The 14,268-nt window shown below is 42.8% G+C and overlaps 1 protein-coding gene across 1 annotated transcript; it reads right to left on the reverse strand.

Moving 5' to 3' along the window:
• On the reverse strand, positions 1 to 9,776 carry osgn1 (oxidative stress induced growth inhibitor 1). Its single transcript, XM_085776828.1, has 8 exons — positions 9,620 to 9,776; positions 5,217 to 5,267; positions 4,234 to 4,370; positions 3,945 to 4,136; positions 3,366 to 3,457; positions 1,776 to 1,975; positions 1,321 to 1,664; positions 1 to 1,095 (listed from the first exon to the last, which is right to left on the reverse strand). The coding sequence occupies exons 2-8, from the start codon at positions 5,260 to 5,262 to the stop codon at positions 502 to 504; spliced, it is 1,605 nt and encodes a 534-aa protein (XP_085632954.1). The 5' UTR covers positions 5,263 to 5,267; positions 9,620 to 9,776; the 3' UTR covers positions 1 to 501.
• Positions 9,777 to 14,268: the final 4,492 nt, after the last annotated feature.

Consider the following 14,268-nt stretch of genomic DNA (forward strand, 5'->3'; position numbering starts at 1 on the left):
GTTCGGAAACTTGTGGATAGGTTAAGATGGCGTTGCCAGTTTATTCTATGTTAAACTGACATTGGTGTTCAGTTTTGGTCGGCTGAAGTTACAGCTTCTGCCTACAGGGATGGATTCATGATGGAGCGCCATGTTTTAAACATGTTTCCACATCTTTTTAGTGTTTTAATTTCCCTCTCTGACTCACATCTGACTAACGTTCACTTCTGTACCAGCGCAGCAGCTTCTCCAGATGCTTCAGGCCTTCACACGTGAGGCCTCAGCTCTGCCGCCTGTTTTTTGCTACAGTAGATCTAAGAAGATACCAGACCCATCAGAACCAGTAGCTGCAGAGTCCATGTGTTGGCTATTTCCTGCTCAGCAGCACATTTGGTTTCCCTGCACTGTGAATTCTGGGAAATGTGACCATTGGCTTTTGTTTGCATCAGTTCCAGTTTCATCTCTGATAAGAGTAGGTCGGTTTGCTTCAGTCCGCTTCAACTCTCAGTCCCAGAAAACCTGCTACGAGTCCCCGATTAGAAGCTCTGCTGCTCTCTGTGTGGTCACCTCTCGGTCCACCCATTTGTCCATTAGTCTGTCTGTGGCCACGCCCACTTCTCCTCGCCCCACTTCCTCTCTCTGTCTCTTGGCGAGGTCGCTAGCAATCGCCAGCGCCCCTCCCTTCAGGAACCTCACAAAGTTCTCGCCCACTAAAGGCCCCATGGCGTACAAGCCCGGCCCGTCTGCCGCGACCACGCTGTTGGTGAACGGGTCCACCTCGATTGGGTTTCGTCGGCACGTGATTGGCTCTTTGGGGTTGATGCTGAGCGGACGCCCGTTGTCTTCCAGAAAGGAAAGGTTGGGATGGGCACCAATGAGGACCAGGGCCTTGGAGACCTGGACCACGGTCCGCTGGCCCGAGTCCGACTCCAGGACGCACTTTCGGTCGGGTCTGAACTCCGCCACCCTGTGGCGGGGGAAGCTCAGGTAGCCGGGGTAGGAGGAGGGAGACGGGGGGAGGGAGGAGGGAGAGGAGGGGGTGGAGCGGTGGTTCTGGGCGTGGTCCTGTAGCGGAGGGCTCGGCTGGTGCTGCTGCTGCGTCATCATCTGGTGAACCTGGAGGTCAAAGGTCAGGAATAGAGGTTAGCTCTGACTAGCTCTATTTTTGATTGATCAGGAAGCAGGAAATCAACTACCAATCATTAATATAATCATGCAATTATTTTCATTATTGACTGATCTCATCTAATCAAATTTTTTTATTATCTAATAATAACTGATGGTTTCAATAGATTTACTTTCTAGCAATCAACCAATCGATTGATCAACACCTCTCCTCACCTTGTGGTACTCTGGGTAGAGCAGTTTGGGCAGCTGGTTGAAGATGAGGCCCGGGTCAGTGACCGAGCGCCTGAAGGCGTGGTAGACGGGTGTGTTCAGGTGGTGGGCGGCCAGTACAGCGTCGGCCGCCGTTAGCCCCGCCCCCACCACGAGCACCGGGTCCGAGGATTGGTCCAGCTCCCCTCGGGAGATGGCGGCCTCCAGCTCCCAGAAGGAGTGGCAGACGAAGGGCAGGGACTCGCCGTCCACGCCGAGCCGGGCCGGGATGTCGTGGGTCCCCGTCGCCAACACCACGTTTTGAGCCAACAGGGAGAAAGGCACCTCCTCGGAGACGGAGGAGCCGTCTAACGGGAGGAGGAAGAGGATGAGAGGAGGAAGAGGAGGGTGGTTATAGATGTCACTCTTTTTAAACAACAGGCTACAACATGAACCAGAAGAACTTCAGCTCTCTGTACCTCCCAGCTCCTCCCCCTCTCGCCGCTGCAGTCCCGTCACCCTCCAGTAGGACGGCGACCCCTCCTGGTTGCCGTACTGCCTGGTTACCGAGGTGACGGTGGTTTTGCAGGCAAAGCTCTGCTCCAGCGACATCTGGGAAACGTAGTGCTGGTAGTAGGAGGCGATCTCCGCTGGTGTGGCGCGGTCATTACGGACGTTTCTGTAACGAAAGAGACAAACATGAAAATACACGTTAATACAAAACACACACAGACACACACATACCAACCAGCTTTAAGTTACTCTAAATACATTTACTTTACTTTTTAAAGCCCTTTTTTGACCTTCCTGCCCAGGTTGAACCTTACATTATAGTTTTATATATTTTTTATTTTTAAATATTCATATATTCTGAATAGTTTTCATACTTTTTTAATGTTACACACTGGGTTGAACAGAAAATGCCAGTGCTTTGCAATCTTAGTCTGTTTGTTTGTCCTGTACATGTAACAGAAATGACAATAAAACTGACTTTGACAACACCGGAACTGTGTTTACATAACAAGGCAAAGAGGATAACAAGTAAGCATAAACCACAAAACCAAGTGTGTTAGTGCCAGTAAGTTAACAGAGGAGGTGAAGATCTGACTCTTTCTAAGTTCATCAGCTGTTAGTTATTTCATGTAAATCCAGTGTTGTTCAGCCGGAAACATTTGAAAAACAAATTTGGGAGAGAGAGAGAGCGACGAACACAGCCTGTGATCTGTGGCTCCTATTTATTTATACAACACTTCCCTGTTTATGTCTGATCATCCTGTAAAGAGAGAGAATCATCATCCTGTATGACTCACAGGAGACACACCCACACACTTATGTAACAGATGCGGATACATTACATTTAATATATAAAAGAAAATAAAAGCCCATATGTACAATTTATAGATGAACCATATGAGAAACTGCAACAACTTTACATATTGACATATATATCTAACTGATATGTATGCTGCTTTAATACATTTGCATACGTAAATCAAATATATATTCAATTGAATTTATCACATGCTTGGTTACAACATCTTATACCATATGGAAAATCATAATATAGATATTTAAATATGTACATGTAATAGTACATTAAAACTTTGTATGCTGTTTTTCATATTTCCAGAGGATGTATTTATGTAACCGTAATAAAGGTAACATCAGTGATGATGTTTTATTTATGAAGGTGCAATTGGGTCACTTCACGAGGACTAAACCCAAAGAAACGACTGGAGCACTCGATATAATGCAGATATTTAATAATAATACAGGTGCACAACACGCACAAACGTGTTGTGCACCTGTTATTATTAAATATCTGCATTATATCGAGTGCTCCAGTCGTTTCTTTGGGTTTAGTCCTCGTGAAGTGACCCAATTGCACCTTTCTACCTACTGGTCCTGTCTGAGAGCACCGATTTACCTGGCTGAAGTGCAAGAGCACCCTTCCTTTTGGATGTTTTATTTATGTTTTACTTAGAAAAAAGTTAATTATTGTTGTAAAAGCTGAGGACTAACATCTGTACACTGGGAAACTACATCAGGTGGTTTCAAGTTGGACAAACCTGCGTTTTTCTCTCATCCAGTCCTTCAGTTTGAGTCCCGGCAGCTCCATCCAGTTGGCCAGACTCAGGGTGAGCATGGAGCCCTCCATGGCCTGGGAGGGAACAAAAGGACATGAAACCTTCTTCTGCTTGTTCACACAGAGTCAAAGCTACAGTCACGTTCACCTGGTGTCATGTGGCAGAGCAAATTTGCTCAGCAGACATTATGATGATGTGTGCAAATAAGCAGCTGACAAAGGGAAACAAAGCTTATTTGCACACATTAGAAAAATATCTGCTGAGCACATTTTCATATTCATGCAGAAAAACAAGTTCCTGTTATGCCATTGTTTTCAGCAAGTCTGTAAACATTGCAAATAAAATATGTAATACTGTCACGATGCTATTACCAACAACACAATATGTAGACCATATCACTCAAGCCAAGCGTAAAAATACAAACTAATAAATAAATATAAAGATTCCTATCCACTTTTAGTGCACATGAACTCACTGTTTGTCAGACCTCTTGCTTTTTTTAAATTTATTTTTTATAAATAATCAATAATTAGTACAGAATGGGTAATTCAAGCTACATACATGCCAGGCTCCTCCAGGTGGACCCTTCCCCAGCACCAGGTGGGGGACGGCCCGTTCAGGCTCGTATCTCCACTCCAGCGGCGACGTGTGGTCCAGACCGAAGTCACTGTCGGGCAGCAGCAGAGAATCAAAGAGCACGGCCACGGGATTGGACGACCGGCCCTCGAGCCCCTCGCACAGATACTCCAGGTCCTGGAGAGAGAAAAGCAAAAGACACTGTGAGGTTCTGTTTGTGTGTGTGTGTGTGTGTGTGTGTGTGCGTGCGTGTGCATGTGTGTGTGTGTTTTACCTGCTCCAAGAGAGAAAGGTGAGGCTGCTCTCCCAACTTGCTCTGCAGCAGGGGATTGGGGTGCGATGCCTCAGGTGACAGGTAGGGGGTGTAACCTGACAACAGGTAGGACAGACAGATCCCTGAGGGGCCGTTACCTGGGAGACACAGAGAGACGGAAAAAGAGAAAGAGAGTGAGAGAGTGTTGTTGTTGTGCGTATTGTGTGTCTCTGTACCTGGTTACTGTGGTAACAGCGCTTATCACCTGTTTTAAAAATGCATTTTTATATATCATATTTATTATCGAAATTGTACAGCAGCAGATGAGTTGCTACAAAGTTTTGAAGCTCGCTACATGGTTCAGGTAAGGTCAGCACGCACACACACACGCACACACACACACACACACACACACCCAGTCAAAGCACACCTCAGCATGACTCGACAAGCTGCATATTTACCTGCATGACAAGACAATGACTCAGCAGAGCAACTTTTACTTTTTATGGTATCACCTGAATGCTTTACAACAACAGATAAAAAATGTACATCAAATGTAACTGTGTCTATAAAATAATGTTACTCTCAGTTTAACTTTGAAGAAGGACATTTGGTGGTGGTGGTGGTGGTGGTGGGTCCATTGACCTCTGTCCTCTGTCCCCTGCTGAGCTACTGACCTGATTAGCAGCCGTACAGCAGCAGCAGCAACAACACACACACACACACATGCACAGGCCTCACAAACATTTGGTGTTTCACTCTCTGCCTCAGGCTTTCATTCATAACTTCCTGCTGTGGCTAACGCTAGTGTTTTTAACACTTTCTGTGCATGAAGGACTTATTATGACTTGGCAAAAAGGAATGATGTAATCACTACCCTTCTGTTACAGATGTTTTCACACGGCTGGACAAAGGTCCTCTCTCCTCTTCTATAATCAGTCATGTTCAGTTTATATTTCAGTTGCCAGATAACACAAGATTACAACTGTGTATGTGTGTCTTACCAATGATCACCACAGGCAAAACCTCTTCTTTGTCATGAAGATCCATTTTGACTGAGAAGAGAAAAAAAAGCATTATTATTATTATTATCATTATTATTATTATTATCATCATTGTTGCTATTGTTGTTGTCATCATTAATGCTGTAACTTTTAATCATTAACACACATTAACAATCACCACGGAAACACACTTGAGACGTGAGACTGTGTGTGACTCATGGAGATGAAAGAGGAAGACACAAAAAACACACATGCAGGACAGAAATGTTAAAAAGTCCCCTTTTCCATCCATTTCCACGACCACATGACGCAGTTTGTCGAGTTCATCACAGGATGTTAACAGCCTGGGGGCCTGTGTAAAAAAAAACAAGCGCACCTCCTCTCCTGGAGTTAAATCTCACTGAATTAAAATGTTGTTTGAGTATGAATATAACATCAGCAGCTGGATCAAACCTTAGTCGCTGCTTCTAACTTCTTCCTTCCAAAGTGAATCTGTGAGTTTTAGTATTTTATGGTTTTTCTATGATTTGTTTAAATTTAAACTCTCAGTATTGCTGCTCAGTATAAAGCTTATGGCATCACTTAAAAATAACTTAGACATTTAGAACATTCATCTTAACATTAATACTATTTAAGATGTAATTAATAAACAATAAACTGATCTATAATGGATTTAATTATATTTTTTTCATACATCAGAAATGATGGATCAAACAATGATGCAAACGTGTACTAATGGTTAGTATTAATAGGTAAGCTTAAGTATAGATAACTGTGTCTATAAATGACATACTAATCAGTATCAATGAAGGAAGAATGCTTCATAAATGAACCTTAACCCCCTAACCCTAACCCTCTGTCATGATTAACCAATGTTAATAACCAAGGATTTTAATGAGGAACTCTTAGTTTGACGCAACATTTGATGCCAACTTTCATTGATTTTCTGTGGTCAGGGTCGGGAACGAGCTGACCATTAAAAACCAGAGTCACTGTGCATGAATGCCGGTGTGACACAACGTCTCTCTGTCTCCACTCCCACAGATTAAACAGCTGAATGCGGGGTCGAGCTCACTGACCGTCTACAGACTGACACACAGAAAAAGTGTGAAACCCAATACACAGAGCCCACGGTGCCAACTGTGATCTCACTTGCAGAGCAGCAGCAGCGGCGGCGGCGGCGGAGGGGTGGGGAGACTGCATAATGACAAGCCTTGGTTGCTCTTAACAATCTGCAGCGTCATGCTTACACAGACGGATAGCGAGAGGTCAGGAGAGGACAAAACAGAAAAGAAGAAGAACAAAGTAAATCAAGAAGCCTGAAGTGAATAATTGAAGGGAAGAAAGAAAAGGAAAAGAAAAGAGAGACAGAGAGAGAGAGAGAGAGAGAGAGAGAGAGAAGGAATGAGGGGACTCCAGAGAGTGGGAGAAGCTGGGAGAGATAAAGGGAGTTACATAAGTGCTGTGCAGAGGTTGGCACTGGGCCCGGAGGCCGGAGCAGAATGTGTTTCATAGCCAAAAGCACACAAACTCACATATACGTAGACTCACACAGACTTGCACACACACACACACACACACACACACACTGTGCATGACTACGTGCAGCCCTACTAGCCTACTTTGAGGAAGTGATCTGACAGGACAATCAGTCTGCTTTCATTTTTGGGAAAAGAGAAGAAAAAAGGGGGGGGAAAAAATGCAAACCATCTTGCCAAGAAAAAGTGACTAATGCCTCTTTAACTAACGGCAGAAACCTCCAGGAAGAAACTAAGAAACTGCTAAATGTCCAGACGGTTAAAGCTGTCAAAATGTGTGTTTTAAGAAACCAGGAGAGGAAGTTGGGAAAACATATTCTAATTATTTTGTGAAGCCCGTAAACTTCCTGCACCTTCACGGCTGAGCTGTAGCCCGGCACGTCAGGTTAAACCAGGCCGATAGCATCAGCTCTTCCTGTGTTTGATTCCACCTCAAACTGTCAGCTCAAATATTTTCTTGACCTAATTCACTGATAGTTTATCTGTCATCGATCTACTTGTTCATAGGAGATGAGTCTAATTGGACCTGCAGAGGTTTTATTGACCCTAAATTGCCTGCGTGACCTGAAGTAGTCGCCATGACACGTCTCATTAAAGTGTTGATAAACACGCATGACAACAATGATACAGCACTTTCAGTGACGGACGCTGAGGCGCAGTGCCACGCTATGTACTTGCCCTGTGATTGACAGGTTTCAAACCGTCCCCAACTCAGCGTGTCGTCTATTCTACGAGCAAAAACCACTGTGACTATCTGTTGATCGTCCTTTACCACACATTTTGCAGTAATGCTACTGAATCCTGGGAGTTTCATTCAAATTTATTGCACCAGTTTTCTTCTTTATCAGCACTCACCTTAAACTGTACATAATTATTTATAGCTTGCTATATCGACTCATCCATTACTCATCTCTGCTACCTGGTCCTGTGTATTCTCTTCATTTTGAGACCCATCTTAACTGTACATCATTTTCATATCTATTTTTCTGCTGCTCTATTCACACAGTACACTGCATTGATGGCGTTGTAACTTGACGTACTCTGTATTGTAGAACTAGCTAAAAGTAAAAAAGGAAGAGCTTTGTCTGAAATTATGTAATGTAACTGTTTTATAAACAATCAAACAGAGCAGGTCCATTTTGACCCAGGAGGACAAACGCCCCCAACACATGAGAAACGCTCCATATGGCACCTGTGCAAACGGCGTCCTGAAACCGTCCCTGTGGCTGCCGCTTGGCCCGTGTGCCATCTGCCCCGACCAGGCGGCTAATAAGATTTTAATTATCTGCCTAAAGAACGCCTGAACGCAGCCTGCAGGAATGTGTGGAGGCTGCAGCCATAAGTGCAGAGGAGACAAATAGCTCCTCACGAGCCCAATACACCAGAGGGAAGTAACAATAAAGCATCTGTGTGGATAATGAAGATGTTTAAAAAGGACAATCATCACCTTCTCTGCTGTTTTGGTTCATTGATTGGTCATTAAATCAATCTGAAGTGGACTGTTGCGGTTCTTGGTGCGACCTGTGATCTTTTACCTCCATCCTGTTGGCCTCCTACATACAACATGACACACAGTTCCTCTCCTCAAAGGCAGGGGTGAGTAAAGAGAAAGCAAACTAAAAACAGTCCTGCTTTACCGAATTTGACATTTACTCATGGAACAAATTTACAATCTGGATCTGAGACATCCTGGTTGAGGACGAGGGCGATGCGTCTAGCTGTGGCTTCATTTGTAAGCAAAAAGAGGTTCAAAAAGGAGCCACTGAACTAAAGTAAATTCTGCTTTTGCACAACAAAGAAGCAGCTGAATCACATTCACAAATGTAAAGAGGTGTGAATGAGTTGGTGGTCACCAGACAATTACACAGACACACGGTGGGAGGGGGGTGTCGTTGTCTTCTCGTTTCCTCTGCACTTAGTTAATAGCCTACTGTTTAACATTTAGTGCTGAAACACAAATCTGAGGTTTGTGGACAGTTATGAGGAAACACAACTCTGCTTCCTCCATTGAAATCAACCTCACGCCTACGAGATTCAGATTTTACATCACATTGTGAAATATGTAATAAATCTGTAGCCCATGGCACAGTAGTTCATGATAGTCAGCTCCACCTCCATAACATTACAATGATCAGTGAAAATATTCACATGCAGCACAGGGTGAACTAAAAGATCTATCTGTGCTATTTTGCATGATGTGACGTCTTACTTTCGATTAGTCAAAGTGAAGTTCAGGCAGCACACAAGAGCCACACAGAAGCCACAAACACATCCCTCATCACGTCTTAACAGTTTGTATTGTCACGAATCAACCTGCATTATTAGCTAATCGTCACGTTTTGTGAACTGTATGCATTTGTGTGATTATAACCATATATATATACATAGTAACTATAAGTAGCCTACTTTATTAGAATGGTATATCTCCATTAACATATAAACTATGACATGGTAATAAGTATTAATAAAGACACAGCAGGCAGGGTTTGTTGCAGCAGGACATTAGATGAACTAAATGCACTTTAAGTTGAGTTTTAATTCCCCACATTGAATCAATAACAGATTATCCAGTGAGCTTATTAGTTATATTTAGCAGGAAGCGCCGGGAGACGTCCCAGTGTGTGAGTGGAGGTGTAACCAGACCGTCAGTGTGTCTGAGCGGGGACCACCACACACACACCGGCCGCCCGGACCCGCCTCCCATTGACCTGCATGGCTCACACCGCCTCAGTGTGAGCTGAGGACACTCAGACCTGCAGCCATGTAGCCTACATCAGCTTTAATGACGAAGCTCGGTCGTAAACGCACCACATGCGCCACACGCACGCGCGCGCAACATTATATGAATGGATGAAGGTTACTCACAGATGCGTCGCGCGCCCTCCTCTTGCGTAGGCTATCGTCAGATCAATAATGAGTTAAATCCTCGTCCTCTTTTCTTCCGGAGCGGAGACTCACTCTGACATTTCTCTTTGTCTGCGGCTCTTTCTCCGGCTCCGGACGAGCATGTGTCAGACGAACCCCCGCTGCCCCTCGCCGCTGCGCTCGCTTATATACCGCTTCACACAGCTCGACCTGTCAGCCAATCAGAAGCTGCCCGCTCCCACCAAGCCCCGCCCTCCCCATCCGTCTGACGTAATACACAAAGATCGTATGTAGCTGCGAGTTGGTGGAGACACGAGTGAGACCGAGGAGACTCGACGGAAACAGCCGAGAGCCGGTTGTTGCATAACAGCTGCGGCTCCACCGCAGGCAGCAGTAGGCCTACCAGCAAGCAGGGGCCTCGGGCCCCGAGGGGCCCCAAACGCACCTGGTGTCCGGATCAGTGGTAGTTGGTGTATTTTATTTTATTTTTGCCCCAGAGGTTGAATATAATCACATCATACCAACAATTATTTTCCTTTTAAAAGTGATTTAATACTTTTCACAGCAACATCAGTGCAAGGAAACATTAATTAAACACAGACAGCAAATTCCCTTTGGTATGATAACATAACTTTACTTTGAAAGATTGGATTTTCTGTCACTCACAGTATCAGCATAGAGGTAAAGAGGTGAAAAGGCAAAATGGGCATTACATCACTCACCTGCATGACATAACTAATAAGAGATAGTGAGCTAATCAGAGTTGACCTATAACCTAACCCTAAACTGGTGCAGACGCTGATCATATTTTATTTTTTGTCTGACATCATAGCCTTTAAACAAGACATGTGGGCCTTTCACCTTTTTATACTGTAAACACGCCAATGGTGACAAATTTGAAAAGGCACTAAACATTTTAATGATCAGTAAAGGACTTATGCGTTCAGCAGTGCTGTGAGGTGTGTTTCGGTGGCTCACTCACAACTTTTATGATTGTTGGTGTTTATTTTAATTTTTAACACAACAATTAGGAACTAAAACAAAATGACAACTGCAATGGTCAGATAGAAAATGATTAGGCTATAGTTATAGTTTTTATTCATTAATTGTATAATTATCAATTATTTACAAAGAGAGCAGTAAGTAAACAGAAACCCCTGAAAATACTTGCTGACACAGTGATCGTCCTTACATTAAGTCCTTACATTAAGACTGTTAAACCTCCACCCCATAGATTGAGATTCTGACGTTTTTATGGTTGTCAAACACTTTAATTGTGATTTTTATTTATTTATTATAACTTCACTTGTACATGGTTGTTATGTATCAGGATCAGTGGTGGTGATGATGATGGGGTCTGGAAATGTGAACAGAGTGGGAGCTCCTGTTGTACCCGCCTTCTCAGAAGTCCAGACAGTCCTTGAGCCAGAGCCGTGTATAATAGAGTTCAGTCAATTTTTCCAACACCCTCTAACTTCAGCAAAAGGCTGTCCTTGGCCAAATTAGGGCCCTAAGTAGGATTTGACATTTTTTTAATTTTTAATTTTCTAAGGTGTGTATGCAGACAAGTTTTACTTTTTCTTTTTTTCAACAACATACCCACCTTCAAGTGAAGCAAGAGCTTTTTCTTGTTGTTTTTCCCTCTGTGTTGCTCCTGAGTTGTGATGTCTCTCGGGCATCATCTCTTCACCTGCAGCCTCTGACCAGTGATTGGTCAGATGTTGATTGTTGTCAAACACTGCAGTGACTCATGTGGTGTCAAATTACAGCTTTCATTGCTCTCTTGCCTCATACTGACTTGGTATCGTTCATGCATCAATTGCTCAAAATGCATCGATTTGTGCTTGCGTGGGCACAGTTTGTGTTCTGTGTTTAGGGAGAGGCGGCTCTGCAGCAAAGCAAAATGTCACTGTTGCTCAGAGATGTTAAATATTATGTTTTCACAACAAAACACAAACTCAAAAAAGAAGAGGAACAAACACAGTCGTGGTCTCATTTATCATGTGCTGTTTGCTCATTAGCAAATATTTATATTTCCGAGACATTTCCAGTTAGTTTGGCCCTAATAATGAAGAAAATGAGGACACTGTCAGTTTTTAGTTTAGTTTTTTTTATTTTCAGAAAAACAGGAAATGTCTTCACAACACTGCCACACATCACATGTCTCAATGTTTCCTCTGAAACACATCACATTACAAACGTATTCAAACCTCAGTGGTCAGACTGAATATTGAAAGGTATATTACACTGAAATAAACTGACACTTCACTGCAACACAAATATATTCCTCTTGACAACCTGAGGAATATTTATCTCAGGCTCCTTTTGAAAAAAGAACAATAAAAAGCATAAAATAAGTAAGAGGCTCAGTCATTAGAATATTCAAGTCTACTACGGTGGCCCTGCGAAGTTAAAGGTGTACAGAAAAGAAAATTGAATTTAAGCCCACTCTGGATCATAAAATTAGTGTAATAACTCATCTATCAGACGTTGTAGGCCAAACTTTGTGCAAAATTCTATTTTTGAGTAAATCCGGGATGAAAGTGTGTATTTTAGTGTAGTTTTTTTTTTCGCATTGGATAATGCAGGCGCACGGATTATACGTCAGCCTGTACACGATTCATCAGCCACTGATATTGGATCCGTAATCCGTCATTCAAACGTCTGACACACGCACACACACACGGAGCTCGGTCTCGCCCCAAGCTTTGAATATCCCGCCCGCTCGATAACGACCAATCAAATTCGTTTTCCTCACTCGGGTAAACTCGTGTTGCAGCTCGTGACAACTCGGCGCGACAAACAGGACAAACGGCCATTTCTGCACACCTTTAATGCATGCAACTTCAGAAAACACTTGCAAGACACAAATTTGATCTATTTGACAACACATGCACTGTAAAAACTAAACAACACAACAGAGATGGATATTCATATCTAAGATATAGATTATATACTGGCCCAACATGCAAATTCAATGTTTGAAATTTTTGATTATCAAGAAATAAAACAAATGTCACTGACTCAGCAGTTACACAAACTTCTACTCCATATCCACATTAGTGAATCTCAGTCTTTCCAACCTTTCCTTTTGCTAACACTCACTCACTCTCTCCCTTCCTGACTCAACTCTATTTCTCAATGGCTCTGGCTCTTTCCATCATGACGCAACAGGTCTCGGCTGCTGAGTTGGTTTTCTCATAACTTCTGTTGCTGATTGGGTGAAGTCATTGCCGAGAAGCTCAGGGAGCCAATCAGTGATAAGAGTATATAACACACTCACAGGCTGTGTGTGTGGGTGATGCATGTTAATATACTCCACTGTGATGGCACACTGCAGGATGGTGAAATGTTTCTATATGAGTTCACTCTCAAATTGATCTTACTTTCATTTATTATTCAGTAAAGCATTTAAGACAGTTGTACAGCACGCTACACTTTGTCCCCAGAGCAGCATTCAAGAAGACCGATTACTCAGACAAAACCATGATCACACAGTTTATAAAAATCATTATTTTTTGATTGTAGTTTAAAACAGTTTTACATATCAGAGGACTACCATATTCACGCAGGGTACCTGAGAGTGTCTATTATCATAAAATGTAAAAAAAAAAAAAAAAACAACAACAACAAAACGGTTTTGACGAGTTAACTTGTCAACGGTAACCTTCGGCAAGCTGTGACGAGTTTACTCGTCAAAGGTCGCGAAAGAGTTAAAAAGCAATTTAGCAAGAATGTGAATGAAGATGCAGGTAAATGAGAGGGCTCTGAGTTCAGACTCAGTGCACCTCAAAACACAACTTTTTTTAGACATGTTGATACAAAACACAGGGATGCAGTGTCTTCTAGTCTCAGATCAGGAATTACTGTAACTTTTGTTCAGGTATTTCAGGGAACTCAATACCCCCTTTAAGAGATGTATGGAGTGGAAGGACTACTCCATCAGCCCATGGGATCATCCCAGGAAGAGGCTGAGGCTACTATAGGCCATATTTCACATTTTGGTGCTAATGCTAATAAATGCCAGTTACCAAAAGAGCACTGCTGTGATATCATATGTTTTTAGCCAATGGGATTTTTACATTTTTGAAATACAGCAGAAAATATGTTGTATTATTAACAGAAGTTTATGATACTTACACATTTGATTCAGCATGATAAACTTAAAAACGTAGTATTACGATGTTTAAAGTCTAAATACAAACAAACACCAGAATTAGTAAGCTAACACGGAGCGATAAACCAAATTTTACCACAGTCACATGACTTCAAAGACAGCTCAACTAAACTTTACATCATCAGAAACGCACGCTGAAGAGTTCCAGCTCTGAAACTTGGAGGAGCTCCAGTAACCCTGAGCTTGCAATCCAACATGGCACTGATTATTAGCAACTTAGTCAGATCTTTGTGTCAGTTGTTACAGACAATAGTGTCCAACTTCTAGACATGTTGTTGCGCAAACTAACATGTAGTGTGTTGTTATGGTGTTAGCCAACAATATTGATAACAATAATGGCAAACAAATTACTTATATGGTCACTTCAGAGGTTATGTCAGTCACAGGTCCAACTTTTTAGCTAAATGAAACCCCTTAGTAAAAGTGCAACTATAAAAAGGTGTGTTCACTGCCATATTTGACGTCCCTGACA

The sequence above is a fragment of the Trachurus japonicus genome, chromosome 5 (genome assembly GCF_045865225.1).
Source record: "Trachurus japonicus isolate A0001 chromosome 5, Traja_1.0".
In the NCBI taxonomy this organism is placed as follows: Eukaryota; Metazoa; Chordata; class Actinopteri; order Carangiformes; family Carangidae; genus Trachurus; species Trachurus japonicus.